The 17,757-nt window shown below is 49.5% G+C and overlaps 1 protein-coding gene across 1 annotated transcript in view; it reads right to left on the reverse strand.

Annotated features, from left to right (window-relative positions):
• LOC110513021 (exocyst complex component 4-like) overlaps positions 1–17,757 on the reverse strand; it is a 241,406-nt gene that overhangs the window by 218,708 nt on the left and 4,941 nt on the right. The window contains exons 3-5 of the mRNA XM_036945079.1: positions 17,264–17,458; positions 8,858–9,051; positions 1,096–1,205 (exon numbers count right to left, since the gene is read on the reverse strand). Of these exons, the coding sequence (XP_036800974.1) occupies positions 1,096–1,205; positions 8,858–9,051; positions 17,264–17,458 (499 nt within the window). The remainder of the gene's footprint in view (positions 1–1,095; positions 1,206–8,857; positions 9,052–17,263; positions 17,459–17,757) is intronic.

Genomic DNA, 17,757 nt, shown 5'->3' on the forward strand with positions numbered 1-17,757 from the left:
TAGTGCTTCTGTGTGTGTGTGCATGTGCTTGCTGGCGTGTGAATGCCATCAGTGGAGTGTGTGTGAGAGGCAGTGTTATGTACGAGGTGTGTTGAGCCTGCAGCGTTCTCTGGTACACACTCCTAATGACATGCTAATGGATGTAATAACTGCAGCAGTACAGATCCCTGCTAATGATTTCATTATCACTGGGAGCATCGGCAGAATGGAGCGACAGTAGAACACTAACCTGACAACTCTACCACTGTGCTATCCAGGAGACAACTATGTTCCAATAGTTCTCATCAAGCCTCTACAGTATCTCTCTCTCCATCTACACCATGTTCTCTTTTCTATCTATCCATCTCAACTCCTCACCACTCAATATCCAGTTCTCTCCAGTTTCTTACCCACATTATCTCACTGGCTCTCTGTCCCCGTCCCTCCCTCTCTCTGTCCCCGTCCCTCCCTCTCTCTGTCCCCGTCCCTTCCTCTCTCTGTCCCCGTCCCTTCCTCTCTCTGTCCCCGTCCCTTCCTCTCTCTGTCCCCGTCCCTCCCTCTCTCTGTCCCCGTCCCTCCCTCTCTCTGTCCCCGTCCCTCCCTCTCTCTGTCCCCGTCCCTCCCTCTCTCTGTCCCCGTCCCTCCCTCTCTCTGTCCCCGTCCCTCCCTCTCTCTGTCCCCGTCCCTCCCTCTCTCTGTCCCCGTCCCTCCCTCTCTCTGTCCCCGTCCCTCCCTCTCTCTGTCCCCGTCCCTTCCTCTCTCTGTCCCCGTCCCTCCCTCTCTCTGTCCCCGTCCCTCCCTCTCTCTGTCCCCGTCCCTTCCTCTCTCTGTCCCCGTCCCTTCCTCTCTCTGTCCCCGTCCCTTCCTCTCTCTGTCCCCGTCCCTTCCTCTCTCTGTCCCCGTCCCTTCCTCTCTCTGTCCCCGTCCCTTCCTCGTCTCCCTCCTCCTCCATGACCCCCCTCTTCCTCTCTTATCCAGTAGTATTCCTAAAGCCATTCTACTGGTGGTAATGAAGTAAGGTCAGCACAATCAACTGCACCAAAACCTTCCTTTATTAGGTTGGTATAGTGTGCAGGCCCTCATTTGGATGTGTGTTGGACTACCAAGGCTACTTACTGCTGGTGGTCCCTGGGGTGCTGAACTGGGAGGAGTCCATCAACTTGCGAGGGGTGGACAGGCTGCTGACGTCCAGCTGGGGCAGAGGGGACGTGTCTTTGGTTGTAGAGCTGGAGAGAGTTGGGAAGAGCATCATCAGTCACCATCATCACCATCATCCTCGTTACAAAATTACAATTCAATAAATAAATAAATACAAATTGCATTTATTTTCAATGACTTCTCACTAAACTGAAAAGTAGAAGCTACTTATTTCAAAATGTTAAATTAATCTTCCTGAATTGTCTGGCTTCAATTTGAATTGAGCCCAACCCTGCTACGCACAACGACAACATTCACCTGAGAGACAAGCAGAGCTTTATAATGAACCTGTTAACAACCTGGATGAACAGAGTCAGCCATGTACCTGTACCTCCACACAGTGTTGAGTGTAGCCCTGTACCTCCACAGTGTTGAGTGTAGCCCTGTACCTCCACACAGTGTTGAGTGTAGCCCTGTACCTCCACACAGTGTTGAGTGTAGCCCTGTACCTCCACAGTGTTGAGTGTATCCCTGTACCTCCACACAGTGTTGAGTGTAGCCCTGTTCCTCCACAGTGTTGAGTGTAGCCCTGTTCCTCCACACAGTGTTGAGTGTAGCCCTGTACCTCCACACAGTGTTGAGTGTAGCCCTGTACCTCCACACAGTGTTGAGTGTAGCCCTGTACCTCCACACAGTGTTGAGTGTAGCCCTGTACCTCCACACAGTGTTGAGTGTAGCCCTGTACCTCCACACAGTGTTGAGTGTAGCCCTGTACCTCCACACAGTGTTGAGTGTAGCCCTGTACCTCCACACAGTGTTGAGTGTAGCCCTGTAACTCCAGTGTTGAGTGTAGCCCTGTACCTCCACACAGTGTTGAGTGTAGCCCTGTTCCTCCACACAGTGTTGAGTGTATCCCTGTACCTCCACACAGTGTTGAGTGTAGCCCTGTACCTCCACACAGTGTTGAGTGTAGCCCTGTACCTCCACACAGTGTTGAGTGTAGCCCTGTACCTCCACACAGTGTTGAGTGTAGCCCTGTAACTCCAGTGTTGAGTGTAGCCCTGTACCTCCACACAGTGTTGAGTGTAGCCCTGTACCTCCACACAGTGTTGAGTGTAGCCCTGTAACTCCAGTGTTGAGTGTAGCCCTGTAACTCCAGTGTTGAGTGTAGCCCTGTACCTCCACACAGTGTTGAGTGTAGCCCTGTACCTCCACACAGTGTTGAGTGTAGCCCTGTACCTCCACACAGTGTTGAGTGTTGCCCTGTACCTCCACACAGTGTTGAGTGTAGCCCTGTTCCTCCACACAGTGTTGAGTGTAGCCCTGTTCCTCCACAGTGTTGAGTGTTGCCCTGTACCTCCACACAGTGTTGAGTGTAGCCCTGTACCTCCACAGTGTTGAGTGTAGCCCTGTACCTCCACACAGTGTTGAGTGTAGCCCTGTACCTCCACACAGTGTTGAGTGTATCCCTGTACCTCCACACAGTGTTGAGTGTAGCCCTGTACCTCCACACAGTGTTGAGTGTAGCCCTGTACCTCCACACAGTGTGGAGTGTAGCCCTGTACCTCCACACAGTGTTGAGTGTTGCCCTGTACCTCCACACAGTGTTGAGTGTTGCCCTGTACCTCCACACAGTGTTGAGTGTAGCCCTGTACCTCCACACAGTGTTGAGTGTTGCCCTGTTCCTCCACACAGTGTTGAGTGTAGCCCTGTACCTCCACAGTGTTGAGTGTATCCCTGTACCTCCACACAGTGTTGAGTGTAGCCCTGCTTAGTGAGTGTTGAGTGTAGCCCTGTACCTCCACACAGTGTTGAGTGTAGCCCTGTACCTCCACACAGTGTTGAGTGTAGCCCTGTACCTCCACACAGTGTTGAATGTAGCCCTGTACCTCCACACAGTGTTGAGTGTAGCCCTGTACCTCCACACAGTGTTGAGTGTAGCCCTGTACCTCCACACAGTGTTGAGTGTAGCCCTGTACCTCCACACAGTGTTGAGTGTAGCCCTGTACCTCCACACAGTGTTGAGTGTAGCCCTGTACCTCCACACAGTGTTGAGTGTAGCCCTGTACCTCCACACAGTGTTGAGTGTAGCCCTGTTCCTCCACAGTGTTGAGTGTAGCCCTGTACCTCCACACAGTGTTGAGAGTAGCCCTGTTCCTCCACAGTGTTGAGTGTATCCCTGTTCCTCCACACAGTGTTGAGTGTATCCCTGTTCCTCCACACAGTGTTGAGTGTAGCCCTGTTCCTCCACACAGTGTTGAGTGTAGCCCTGTTCCTCCACACAGTGTTGAGTGTAGCCCTGTTCCTCCACACAGTGTTGAGTGTAGCCCTGTTCCTCCACACAGTGTTGAGTGTAGCCCTGTTCCTCCACACAGTGTTGAGTGTAGCCCTGTTCCTCCACACAATGTTGAGTGTAGCCCTGTTCCTCCACACAGTGTTGAGTGTAGCCCTGTTCCTCCACACAGTGTTGAGTGTAGCCCTGTTCCTCCACACAGTGTTGAGTGTAGCCCTGTACCTCCACACAGTGTTGGGTGTAGCCCTGTTCCTCCACACAGTGTTGAGTGTAGCCCTGTTCCTCCACACAGTGTTGAGTGTAGCCCTGTACCTCCACACAGTGTTGGGTGTAGCCCTGTTCCTCCACACAGTGTTGAGTGTAGCCCTGTACATCCACAGTGTTGAGAGTAGCCCTGTACCTCCACACAGTGTTGAGTGTAGCCCTGTACCTCCACACAGTGTTGAGTGTAGCCCTGTACCTCCACACAGTGTTGAGTGTAGCCCTGTTCCTCCACAGTGTTGAGTGTAGCCCTGTTCCTCCACAGTGTTGAGTGTAGCCCTGTACCTCCACACAGTGTTGAGTGTAGCCCTGTACCTCCACACAGTGTTGAGTGTAGCCCTGTACCTCCACACAGTGTTGAGTGTAGCCCTGTACCTCCACACAGTGTTGAGTGTAGCCCTGTTCCTCCACAGTGTTGAGTGTAGCCCTGTTCCTCCACAGTGTTGAGTGTAGCCCTGTACCTCCACAGTGTTGAGTGTAGCCCTGTACCTCCACACAGTGTTGAGTGTAGCCCTGTACCTCCACACAGTGTTGAGTGTAGCCCTGTACCTCCACACAGTGTTGAGTGTAGCCCTGTACCTCCACACAGTGTTGAGTGTAGCCCTGTTCCTCCACACAGTGTTGAGTGTAGCCCTGTTCCTCCACACAGTGTTGAGTGTAGCCCTGTTCCTCCACACAGTGTTGAGTGTAGCCCTGTACCTCCACACAGTGTTGAGTGTAGCCCTGTACCTCCACAGTGTTGAGTGTAGCCCTGTACCTCCACACAGTGTTGAGTGTAGCCCTGTACCTCCACAGTGTTGAGTGTAGCCCTGTTCCTCCACAGTGTTGAGTGTAGCCCTGTACCTCCACACAGTGTTGAGTGTAGCCCTGTTCCTCCACACAGTGTTGAGTGTAGCCCTGTACCTCCACAAAGTGTTGAGTGTAGCCCTGTACCTCCACACAGTGTTGAGTGTAGCCCTGTACCTCCACACAGTGTTGAGTGTAGCCCTGTTCCTCCACACAGTGTTGAGTGTAGCCCTGTTCCTCCACACAGTGTTGAGTGTAGCCCTGTTCCTCCACACAGTGTTGAGTGTAGCCCTGTTCCTCCACACAGTGTTGAGTGTAGCCCTGTTCCTCCACACAGTGTTGAGTGTAGCCCTGTTCCTCCACACAGTGTTGAGTGTAGCCCTGTACCTCCACACAGTGTTGAGTGTAGCCCTGCTTAGTGAGTGTTGAGTGTAGCCCTGCTTAGTGAGTGTTGAGTGTAGCCCTGTAACTCCAGTGTTGAGTGTAGCCCTGTAACTCCAGTGTTGAGTGTAGCCCTGCTTAGTGGGTGTTGAGTGTAGCCCTGCTTAGTGAGTGTTGAGTGTAGCCCTGTAACTCCAGTGTTGAGTGTAGCCCTGTACCTCCACACAGTGTTGAGTGTAGCCCTGTTCCTCCACACAGTGTTGAGTGTAGCCCTGTACCTCCACACAGTGTTGAGTGTAGCCCTGTACCTCCACACAGTGTTGGGTGTAGCCCTGTACCTCCACACAGTGTTGAGTGTAGCCCTGTACCTCCACACAGTCTTGAGTGTAGCCCTGTACCTCCACACAGTGTTGAGTGTATCCCTGTACCTCCACACAGTGTTGAGTGTAGCCCTGTACCTCCACAGTGTTGAGTGTAGCCCTGTACCTCCACAGTGTTGAGTGTAGCCCTGTACCTCCACACAGTGTTGGGTGTAGCCCTGTACCTCCACACAGTGTTGAGTGTAGCTCTGTACCTCCACACAGTGTTGAGTGTAGCCCTGTACCTCCACACAGTGTTGAGTGTAGCCCTGTACCTCCACACAGTGTTGAGTGTAGCCCTGTACCTCCACACAGTGTTGAGTGTAGCCCTGTACCTCCACACAGTGTTGAGTGTAGCCCTGTACCTCCACACAGTGTTGAGTGTAGCCCTGTACCTCCACAGTGTTGAGTGTAGCCCTGTACCTCCACACAGTGTTGAGTGTAGCCCTGCTTAGTGAGTGTTGCGTGTAGCCCTGTTCCTCCACACAGTGTTGAGTGTAGCCCTGTACCTCCACACAGTGTTGAGTGTAGCCCTGTACCTCCACAGTGTTGAGTGTAGCCCTGTACCTCCACACAGTGTTGAGAGTAGCCCTGTACCTCCACACAGTGTTGAGTGTATCCCTGTACCTCCACAGTGTTGAGTGTAGCCCTGTACCTCCACACAGTGTTGAGTGTAGCCCTGTACCTCCACAGTGTTGAGTGTAGCCCTGTACCTCCACACAGTGTTGAGTGTAGCCCTGTACCTCCACAGTGTTGAGTGTAGCCCTGTACCTCCACACAGTGTTGAGAGTAGCCCTGTACCTCCACACAGTGTTGAGTGTATCCCTGTACCTCCACAGTGTTGAGTGTAGCCCTGTACCTCCACACAGTGTTGAGTGTAGCCCTGTACCTCCACAGTGTTGAGTGTAGCCCTGTACCTCCACACAGTGTTGAGTGTATCCCTGTACCTCCACACAGTGTTGAGTGTAGCCCTGCTTAGTGAGTGTTGAGTGTAGCCCTGTACCTCCACACAGTGTTGAGTGTAGCCCTGTACCTCCACACAGTGTTGAGTGTAGCCCTGTACCTCCACACAGTGTTGAGTGTAGCCCTGTACCTCCACACAGTGTTGAGTGTAGCCCTGTACCTCCACACAGTGTTGAGTGTAGCCCTGCTTAGTGAGTGTTGCGTGTAGCCCTGTTCCTCCACACAGTGTTGAGTGTAGCCCTGTACCTCCACACAGTGTTGAGTGTAGCCCTGTACCTCCACAGTGTTGAGTGTAGCCCTGTACCTCCACAGTGTTGAGTGTAGCCCTGTACCTCCACAGTGTTGAGTGTAGCCCTGCTTAGTGAGTGTTGAGTGGAGGTGGGTTGTTCTTACCAAACCTCCATTATACAGGAGCTTTAACCTGTCACTCTAAGACCCCAACTAATACATCACTCTACAGTACGTCACAGCCTAGACACCACACTGCTGTACACACAACAATCACACACACGCCAATGAAGATACCACACACACACACACACACACACACACACCTAGCATGAATTAAACAAACATCAAAACAACAGGCTTCATTGCTGGAGAGGTGGGTGACCTGCATCAGTCTAATGTGTTGTGATGCTGCATCTTGGTTTAGGAATTATCATGCAGGTGGCAGCCGTCGCCCCACACAGCATTCTAACATGTGTCCCAAATGGCAACTTATTCCCTGCATAGTGCACTACACAGTGTATTACTTTTTAAAGTAGTGCACTAAGTAGGGAATAGGGTGCCGTTTGGGACACGCCCATTGGTGTTGGTATGATAATCCTCCCGATGCTAATGTAGGTTGTGACGCGGTCGTCGGCTAACCAAAACCCACATTATCATTCTACAGAGCGTCATCTTTGGTCTCCCATGAATGAATCAGATGTGTTTGCACTAAGTGGTGAGACAGGGGCGTTGTCTTGTCACTAGAAGTTTAGACTAGCTAATGTAAACACTGAGGGACAACACATGTAGTGTGGAACTGTACTGTGTGGGATTAGAGGAGGAGGTTGAACACTGTCTCATGTTATGGTATTTCATTTAATGATTTCAACTAGTTTCCCCCCAATTATACATTTACTTCCAACGCACAGTGAACACCCATACACTTCAGACTCCCAAAGCTTTTATTCTGAAGTGAAAACAACTACTTCCAACGCAGAGTGAACACCCATACACTTGAGTCCCAAAGCTTTTATTCTGAAGTGAAAACAACTACTTCCAACGCACAGTGAACACCCATACACTTCAGACTCCCAAAGCTCTTATTCTGAAGTGAAAACAATTACTTCCAACGCACAGTGAACACCCATACACTTCAGACTCCCAAAGCTTTTATTCTGAAGTGAAAACAATTACTTCCAACGCACAGTGAACACCCATACACTTCAGACTCCCAAAGCTTTTATTCTGAAGTGAAAACAACTACTTCCAACGCACAGTGAACACCCATACACTTCAGACTCCCAAAGCTCTTATTCTGAAGTGAAAACAACTACTTCCAACGCAGAGTGAACACCCATACACTTCAGACTTCCAAAGCTCTTATTCTGAAGTGAAAACAACTACTTCCAACGCACAGTGAACACCCATACACTTCAGACTTCCAAAGCTCTTATTCTGAAGTGAAAACAACTACTTCCAACGCACAGTGAACACCCATACACTTCAGACTCCCAAAGCTACTACTTCCAATCTCTACTGAGATCTGGTGTTTGAGTCCTTGCCCTACTAGAATACTGCAAATTATAAACATTACATTCCCTCTGTTGACTGCACTTGAAGTGGGATTGACCCCCACTCTGATCTCCCTGACCAAACCTCACAGCATGTTCCTAACAACTCACACCTCTGCCCCACTCCCAGTCCCCCCCCCCCCCCCCCTCTCTCCAGGCCACTCACCCCCCTCTCCCTCCCCTGCTCCAGGCCACTCACCCCCCCCTCTCCCTCCCCTGCTCCAGGCCACTCACCCCCCCCTCTCCCTCCCCTTCTCCAGGCCACTCACCCCCCCCTCTCCCTCCCCTTCTCCAGGCCACTCACCCCCCCCTCTCCCTCCCCTTCTCCAGGCCACTCACCCCCCCCTCTCCCTCCCCTTCTCCAGGCCACTCACCCCCCCCTCTCCCTCCCCTTCTCCAGGCCACTCACCCCCCCCTCTCCCTCCCCTTCTCCAGGCCACTCACCCCCCCCTCTCCCTCCCCTTCTCCAGGCCACTCACCCCCCCCTCTCCCTCCCCTTTTCCAGGCCACTCACCCCCCCTCTCCCTCCCCTTCTCCAGGCCACTCACCCCCTCTCCCTCCCCTTCTCCAGGCCACTCACCCCCTCTCCCTCCCCTTCTCCAGGCCACTCACCCCCTCTCCCTCCCCTTCTCCAGGCCACTCACACCCTCTCCCCCCTTCTCCAGGCCACTCACCCCCCCCCCCCCCCTCTCCCTCCCCTTCTCCAGGCCACTCACACCCTCTCCCCCCCTTCTCCAGGCCACTCACCCCCCCCCCCCCCCCCCCCCTCCCTCCCCTTCTCCAGGCCACTCACCCCCCCTCTCCAGGCCACTCCCCCCCCCCCCTCCCTCCCCTTCTCCAGGCCACTCACCCCCTCTCCCTCCCCTTCACCAGGCCACTCACCCCCCCCTCACCCTCCCCTTCTCCAGGCCACTCACCCCCCGTGGCGTCCCTGGTTCTTGTCCTTGTTCTTGGTCCCCAGGCGGCTGGTAGACTTGATGTAGAGGTGCCGGTGCAGCTCGTCGATGAGGACCACGTGGATGTTGAGCTTCTTACTGTGGAGCTCCAGACGCAGGTCCCCCAGACCCTCCACCTGCAGCAGGGGGCCCTCCAGAGACTCCACCGCTGACACCTGCACAAGGGGGACCACAGGAGACACACCTGAATAGATCTAGACACCTTGGAATGTAGGGGAGACCTGAACACAGCTCCAGGTACCTGGTGTGTTATCCACTAGTACTCACTGTATATCTGAATACACCTGGCAACACTTCAGAAGACAGTATTTTGATGGGGACCACAGGGACATGTTTATTAGGACACGCAATGGAAAACTGTTTAAAATGTCATCAATAATGAATCTAAATCTTCACAGTCATAAACAAGATGTGGATATAATTGGCTAGTTTAATTGGTACCGAAGACTTGAGTATTTAGAGAAAGCTGTTTATTTGAACTGTAAATCTGAAGCATGGGTGTCTGTCCATACATTACACCTCACAGGTTGTTAGACAGGTTGTCAGACCGGTTACTAGACAGACAAATAATGCAACACCAACAACACTGCTGCTGTATGTAGAACGTTCTAAATGCTTTACATTGTAGTCATTTAACAGACACTCTTATTCAGACAGACTTACAGGAGCATTTAGGGTTCAGTGTCTGGCTCAAGGACACAGACAGATTCTTCACCTAGTCGGCTCGGTGTTTCAAACCAGCGACCTTTCAGTTACTGGCCAAACACAAGGCTACCAGCCACCCCAAGTGCCCACTGCCCAGCCCCCACTGCCCAGCCCCCACTGCCCAGCCCCCACTGCCCAGCCCCCACTGCCCAGCCCTCACTGCCCAGCCCTCACTGCCAAGCCCTCACTGCCCAGCCCTCACTGCCCAGCCCTCACTGCCCAGCCCTCACTGCCCAGCCCTCACTGCCCAGCCCTCACTGCCCAGCCCTCACTGCCCAGTCCCCACTGCCCAGTCCCCACTGCCCAGTCCCCACTGCCCAGTCCCCACTGCCCAGTCCCCACTGCCCAGTCCCCACTGCCCAACATAACAGCATTTTAGGGGAAAACTTAAAGAATGCAGACTATGCACCCAACACCAAACTACATCCAGGCTCTCCTCTCTCAAAGTTCCTGGCTTTCTCTCTCTCTCCATCCGTCTGTCCCTCTCTCTCCGTCCGTCCCCCTCTCTCCTCCCGTCTCATTTTTCATTAGCATTGTGGTTATGGCGTGTTTATATTGAATAAATCTTCATGGTGGTTAATGAGTGGTTTTTATTAGAGTGGGCTAATGGCTGGATGACAGCACTCCAGAGAGCCATCACAGACTGTGTGTGTATCACCGGGCAGGACGGACAGGAGGAAAGGAAGGGAGGGCCATAGGTCAAGTATGTGTTGATGCAAATCAGTGCAGCATTAGCCAAAAGATGTGCTAATGCTGTGCATGATCAGCCCCCGTCAGCTTAATAGAATAACTCTGCATGCCTCTGTGTTCCTCACTGTGTGGTGAAGGTATACGTTGGTGTGTGTGTGAGTATGCATATGCTGTAACTAACTGTGAGTGGGTGTGACCAATGTGTATGCGTCTGTGTGTATGTCTATAAGTACGTGTGTGTCAACAGTCCACAAGTGCATACGTGCGTGCATGTGTGTATGCCTTGTGTGTGTGTCCTTGAGTGTGTGTGACTCATTACCAGTGGTCCGGGATGACAGAAGAAGGCTGGTTAACATCGTTAGGGAGCCCAGGCTGTCAAGATAATCAACTATAAGAGGCTTCCTGAGAGTTAGCAGGATGGGGAGAGAGGGAGACTCACAGGAGGGGGAGGAGAGAAGGAGTACATGTGACAGCCCGTCACTGGCCTCTCTGGTGCACACTGGGCTCAGACGGGGTGTGTGTGTGTGTGTGTGTGTGTGTGTGTGTGTGTGTGTGGGATAGGAGTGGAGAAGAGAGACTTTTTTTGGAAAGTGAACCAGTCCTGTCCCTCACTAACCCCATGGGGTCTTGTAACACTGCCATTCAGCTGAGGCAGAAAGAGAGCAGTGGGAATACTAATAGTCAAGCAGAGAAAGAGAGACAGAGAGAGAGAGAGAGAGAGAGAGAGAGAGAGAGAGAGAGAGAGAGAGAGAGAGAGAGAGAGAGAGAGAGAGAGAGAGAGAGAGAGAGAGAGAGAGAGAGAGAGAGAGAGAGAGAGAGAGAGAGAGAGAGAGAGAGAGAGAGAGAGAGAGAGAGAGAGAGAGAGAGAGAGAGAGAGAGAGAGAGAGAGAGAGAGAGAGAGAGGAGAAAGAGAGAGAGAAAGCTGAGGGAGGGCTAGAGGAGGAGGGGATGGAGAGAGAGCGACAGAGGAGAGAGGAGAGAGAAAGAGAGAAAGAGAGAGAAAGCTGAGGGAGGGCTAGAGGAGGAGGGGATGGAGAGAGAGTGTGAAAGTGAGGGAGACGTTAATCTGACAGATGAGCAGGGTAATGAGTGACAGCATGTCTGGAATGAACACATCAGGGAGTCTCACAGGATTGACAGAGACAGTATGGACTTTCAACAGACCGGAGAGAGAGAGAGCGAAAGGGTGATGAGCAGAGAGAGCTGAGAGAGAGAGAGAGAGAGAGCTGAGAGAGGGGGGAGAGAGAGAGAGAGGGGGGAGAGAGCTGAGAGAGAGAGGAGAGAGCTGAGAGAGAGAGAAGAGAGCGGAGAGAGAGAAGAGAGCGGAGAGAGGGGAGAGAGCAGAGAGAGGAGAGAGCTGAGAGAGGGGGGAGAGAGCGGAGAGAGGGGAGAGTGATGGGAAGAGAGGGAGATCTGAGACGGTGGAAAGGGAGAGCAAAACAAAGAGTTAACCAATAAAAAGGGAGAGAGACAGAGAGATAACTGTTGCAGCCGCTCTCCTACTGAGAGGCAAATTGAAACACCTAGCTTAAAATGGACACTGACAGTCTTCTGTGAAAGCAATGTAATGAGGCACAGACCTGACTCACTGAGTTTCCTTAGATTAGCCTCCGTCAGACTGTTCCAGGGACAGCTTCAACTTGAGTTAGGGTCAACATCAGCTCTTGTCTAGCACCTATCAAACAATATAGGATCCTTCTTGCATAGAGTACAGTGGCCCAGTTCCAATACTGTTATAAATCCATCCTTCTTTCCTGGAGGTCACTGATCTAACACAGTTGGATATGTGAGAGCAAGGACTCCACACCATTACATAGGCTTGGGCCAGTGGAGGCTGGTGGGAGGAGCTATAGAAGGACGGGCTCCATACGTTTGATACCGTTCCATTTTTATTCCATTCCAGCCATTACAATGAGCCTGTCCTTCTATAGCTCCTCCCACCAGCGTAGATGTTCACGCAGGGATTTCTGGTATAACCGGAGTAGCACACAAGTGGCCGCTAAAAAACAAAAAACATTGCTTTCCCAGAATACTAAAAAGAAATTGCACAAGTAATAGCGAAATCATATAGAAGATGTTAGCTAAATGCTAACAAGCGAAAACTAACATAAAATAATTGTAGACAGGCAAATCCAGCTCATGAAGTTATACAAGCATAGCTCATTTTCGGTGAGTGTGGACATAAAAAAGTAGTGATGCATGTTTTTCAGAGGGAAGAGCAGCATGTGAACACGGAGCAGAGGGGAGAGAAAACGCTAGTCGGAAGCACAGGGACAAAATGGCAGCTGTACAGACAACCCATACAGAGCTCTGACTTACTCCTCAAACACGGCAGAAAGACGTTATAAGATATCTGATAGCAAACATTTAGCAGTGAATTACACACAAGTGGAACTTCCTCACCTCACATGCGCCACACAACAGACACTCAGTGACAGATATAGAACGCTCTGGACTGACCAGCTCCTGTTGTTTTCTCCTGTCGTGGACTGACCGGCTCCTGTTGTGGACTGACCGGCTCCTGTTGTGGACTGACCGGCTCCTGTTGTGGACTGACCGGCTCCTGTCGTGGACTGACCGGCTCCTGTCATGGACTGACCGGCTCCTGTCGTGGACTGACCGGCTCCTGTTGTTTTCTCCTGTCGTGGACTGACCAGCTCCCGTTGGGCTGTTAGGGACTGACCAGTTCCCGTTGTGCTGTTAGGGACTGACCAGTTCCCGTTGTGCTGTTAGGGACTGACCAGCTCTCGTTGTGCTGTTAGGGACTGACCAGCTCCCGTTGTGCTGTTAGGGACTGACCAGCTCCCGTTGTGCTGTTAGGGACTGACCAGCTCCCGTTGTGCTGTTAGGGACTGACCAGCTCCCGTTGTGCTGTTAGGGACTGACCAGCTCCCGTTGTGCTGTTAGGGACTGACCAGCTCCCGTTGTGCTGTTAGGGAATGACCAGCTCCCGTTGGGCTGTTAGGGACTGACCAGCTCCCGTTGTGCTGTTAGGGACTGACCAGCTCCCGTTGTGCTGTTAGGGACTGACCAGCTCCCGTTGTGCTGTTAGGGACTGACCAGCTCCTGTTGTGCTGTTAGGGACTTACTTTTTGGGATAAGCCATCCATGTCTAAATACAGTCAAGCATTTTAGATATAAAATTAAATAAAGGGTGCCTTGAATAATGAAACAATGAATAAACCACAACATGTCAGCTAATGTGATTCAATTCATAAATGGGAAAGGGGGATACCTAGTCCGTTGTCCAATTGAATGTATTCAACTGAAATGTGTCTTCTGCATTTAACCCAACCCCTCAGAATCAGAAAGGTGCGGGGGGGCTGCCATAATCAAAACATCTTCGGCACCCGGGGAACAGTGGGTTAACTGCCTTGCTCAGGGGCAGAATGACAGATTTTTACCTTGTCAGCTCCATTCGATTACTGGCCCAACGCTATAACCACTAGGCTACCTACTGCCCCTATGCATTTGACTGTTTTTAATATTGGCTGTACTAGAGACTTAATGTTTTTTTAATAGAACAGACTATATGGGATCGATTATAATTATATTTTTAAATTATAGCACTTATTGTGCAGTTTATACTTTTAGAAATGTTATTCAATTGATTAATATTATGGTGTTTCTATTCCAAGAAAAAAGAAAATGCATTTTACAGTAGCCTCAGGGTTTCTGTTAGGAAAATATGGCGCTGTACAACGTGACAAGTTGGGAGTAGGCCTAGGCTACTAAGTCATTGCGAGTTGAGAGAAAAATAATCCTAACATTTCCTCACCCTAATTGTAGGCTGACCAATATCCAAACGGAGATTCAGTGAAAATAAAAATCTGATTGATTTATCAAGACCAGTCCCCATAGTTGTCTCAAAGCATCGCAAAACGGTGCTGAATAGTTAACCACACGCGGGTAGGCTATTGCTTCAAATCCTATTATAACAATTGGATGACTTTGGGTGTTTCAGTAAGCAACAATATGTTGCCTTCATTAGCCTACTTTATTCTAATATTTATGTCATTCAGTGATATTTATTCTCACAGTAACTCGTTATGGGTCCATCCAGAAGTGGTTAGAAAACAGTGCATTTGGTGGGCTATGCAAAGATATGGGAGTAGTGACATGCCTCGCAAACATTATAAGTCTCTAAACTCGGCAAGAGTCTATTGTCCTGTCTGATAGCCCATCAAGGGTGGCTGGCTTCTTTTGTATTCTTTAATCTCCAGCTCAGAGAAGTGTGTTTCTATTCCAACAAAAAAAACAGACTTGAATAATTAAACAGTAAATAAACTGGAAAATGTCAGCTGAAGCAACTGAATTCAGGAATTCATTCAAAATATGTTAAAGCTTTCTTTTGTTGAGAAACTGACGATACAACAATACATTGATTTTCTCAGCAAGGTTTTACCCATGGTTCTGGAGCTGGGGGGGAAGAGCAACTGTAGCTGAGATGTAGTTGAAATAAACATCCTTATTTTGAAAGTCTTTTTATCATTATTTTATTAACGAAAGTATAAAGATGTTGATGAACAAATCATATATGTGTGTCTATGTGCGCGTTACATTGTCTTCTTCTGACAAACTAGAAACAAAATGGTGTCTTTTTTTAGTGTGCACACGAGACAGAGGAAGAGCAATTCTTACACTATTGTTTTAAATTCAAATCACTCTCTTCTTCATCCTCATCATTCAGTTAATTTAAATTCAATTGTAATACATTTTGTCACTCCCACAGCAAAGTTTAAAAACAGACGGATTTGTGAAATTGTTTTATCCGTCATTTTTCGGTTGCATGAGGTTTGGTGATGACTGAATCCGTAGGATATTAAATAAACACTCAAATAGGCAAAATAAGCAGGAACAGCATTGGGCTGAGTGACTCACTCATTCCTGGCTTTCGTTCAAAATAAGTTATATTATAATGCAAGGTGAAAGACACATTATTTCATATTCTTTGATATGGAGTTAGAAATGTACAATTTAAGAGCAGTTAAACATCAAATAAATTGCAAGTTTGCCCCTTTTTGGCCATTAGGTTACACTTTACAATAGAATGACAACAGCAACTATCAGTAATTAAAACTGTGGCACAAATTTGGGGATTTGTCACACATAGCCGAGCTATTAGACTATCCTTTTGTAAATTAATGGAGGTGTGAATGTTTCAGTCAGTCTCTCTCCGGGACTAGAGTCCTGAATCAGGCAAAAAAATTAAATAATAATAATAATAATAGTCAGCTGCCAGCAATTGAGAAAGAATACTTGCGGATCTTGTTGATTTCTTCTGTCGCTTCAAGAGGCCTACTGTCCACCTGGTCATTGTGTGGTTCCAAAGGATAAAGACTCACCTTCAGATGGATGTGTGGTTTCAGAGAAAAGCCAGCTGTTAGCCTGGGACCAGGCACAGTGGATAGACTCACCTTCAGATGGAGGTGTGGTTTCAGAGAGAAGTCAGCTGTTAGCCTGGGACCAGGCACGGTGGATAGACTCACCTTCAGATGGAGGTGTGGTTTCAGAGAGAAGTCAGCTGTTAGCCTGGGACCAGGCACGGTGGATAGACTCATCTTCAGATGGAGGTGTGGTTTCAGAGAGAAGTCAGCTGTTAGCCTGGGACCAGGCACAGTGGAAGACATCCTTTTCCTGCATAGCAATTTGAAGAAATCCTACTAAATAGGCCAAGTCTAAACTAATACATTAAATAAACAAGTATATTTCATAAATAAATGAAGGAGCTCAAGTCTTGAAAATATGGGCAACTCCCTATCCTCGCTGGACTCTCTTTCATTCAGTTTCTTCTTCGCATTAGCAAAGAAGGACTCCGTGTTTCACAAACTCACATTCTATAGAGGGGCTATCACTCTTTCATTCTGTGTTAAAAGACCATTTGTTATTTAGAATGATTTATTTCTGTTTTTAGAGGGAGAGAAACCAAAAGCCTACTGTGCCAATTTGAGAAAATCGTCAGTCCAGTAATTGTGCCATTGCATTTACCCAAGTTGTCTTCCAACTCCAGGACCACCCACCTGATGTAGGACTCTAGAGCCAGACCCTCTCGGACTAAAACATTCACACCTCCATTCATTTAGGAAAAGATAGTCAATTTGTGCCACAGTTTAGACTTAACTCCCTCTTGTGATATTGTGGTGCAATGACAGAATGACGCAATTTACCACAATCTGCCATGTTTAAAAGAAGAATGTTTAAAGGAAGAACCACTACATACATAACAGTTAATATATTTAGCTCAGATGTGAGTGATTTTCCTAAATAGTGTCACCAACTTCCATCAACCTGACCACACCATTTAAAAAGTGCTTTAATGTAGATTTTAGGTTTGCAGCCCCCACGAAGGACTGAGAGTGGGAGACAAAGAGACAGAAGGTCTTCAGGGTCCTCAGGGGGCCAGACATCCCTCGTCCTCCCTCTCAAATCTGCCTGTTCTGGAGCAGAGATGAACTGACTAGGCCCTAATTACCTGAGTTTGGAAGAAGAGTGTAGGAGTGAGTGGAGGAAGAAGGGAAAGGAGAGACCACAGAGTCGTACCAGCCATTTCGTGCTTTGGCCCCCGCTGAGCGCGCCACAAAACCCACATCAAAGTCAACCCACACACCTGTGGTGGCCCCTGGGCCGCTTTGATGAAACTTACCAGCTGTAAGGGAGATGTACAATTGGGTCGTGTTCATTAGGCACCAAATGGAAGAAAACTGAGAGTCCAGCCAATTAGCTGAAATGCCAGTCCATTTCTGTAGCCAAGGAGGACAGCAATCACGTAATATGATAGTCAAGTGTCAGGTCAACGTCGGGTATTCAAAATCTAGCTGGATGTCTGGATTGCCATATCCCAGTGATAATCATACGAATCCCATTCTCTCGCACGCACGCTCCACCATGGCCCCAAACTTAACACACTTTCATACAAACCTTACCACATCCTCACCTACCACCCCACCTCCACACGAAATCTCACTTACTCACCAGCATGTCGGTGGCGTGCAGGTAGTGCTTGCTGGCCATGCAGGCCTCCAGTCTCTGTGGGACCTGCTTGATACTCTCGATCTCGTCCAGCAGGTTGAGGACGTGTTTGTGCTCGATGCCTTCGATCCACAGCTTCCTCAGTTCATCCCTCTTGCAGTGGAGCAGCATCTTACAGGACAGCAGGTTCTCCTTCACCTGGGATACAATGGGATATCACACAAGTCAGACACCAGGGTGTTCATCAGGCGATAAAGGGAAAAAGACGAACTGAAACAGGGACAGAGTAGTTGGACTGTTGTAAAACATTTTGCTTCGGTGTGCATTAATGAATCAACCCCACCCCCAGGGTCAGACAGGTGAGGCTCCAGGGTTGTGTTCATTAGGCACCAAACTAAAGAAAGTTGACTGAAACAGGGAGGGACTACTAATCAATAAGAAACAATCCTTTTCATCTCTGCTGTAAAGCGTTATTTTCTGTTGTGTGCCCTAATGAA

The sequence above is a fragment of the Oncorhynchus mykiss genome, chromosome 15 (genome assembly GCF_013265735.2).
Source record: "Oncorhynchus mykiss isolate Arlee chromosome 15, USDA_OmykA_1.1, whole genome shotgun sequence".
NCBI classification, from domain to species: Eukaryota; Metazoa; Chordata; class Actinopteri; order Salmoniformes; family Salmonidae; genus Oncorhynchus; species Oncorhynchus mykiss.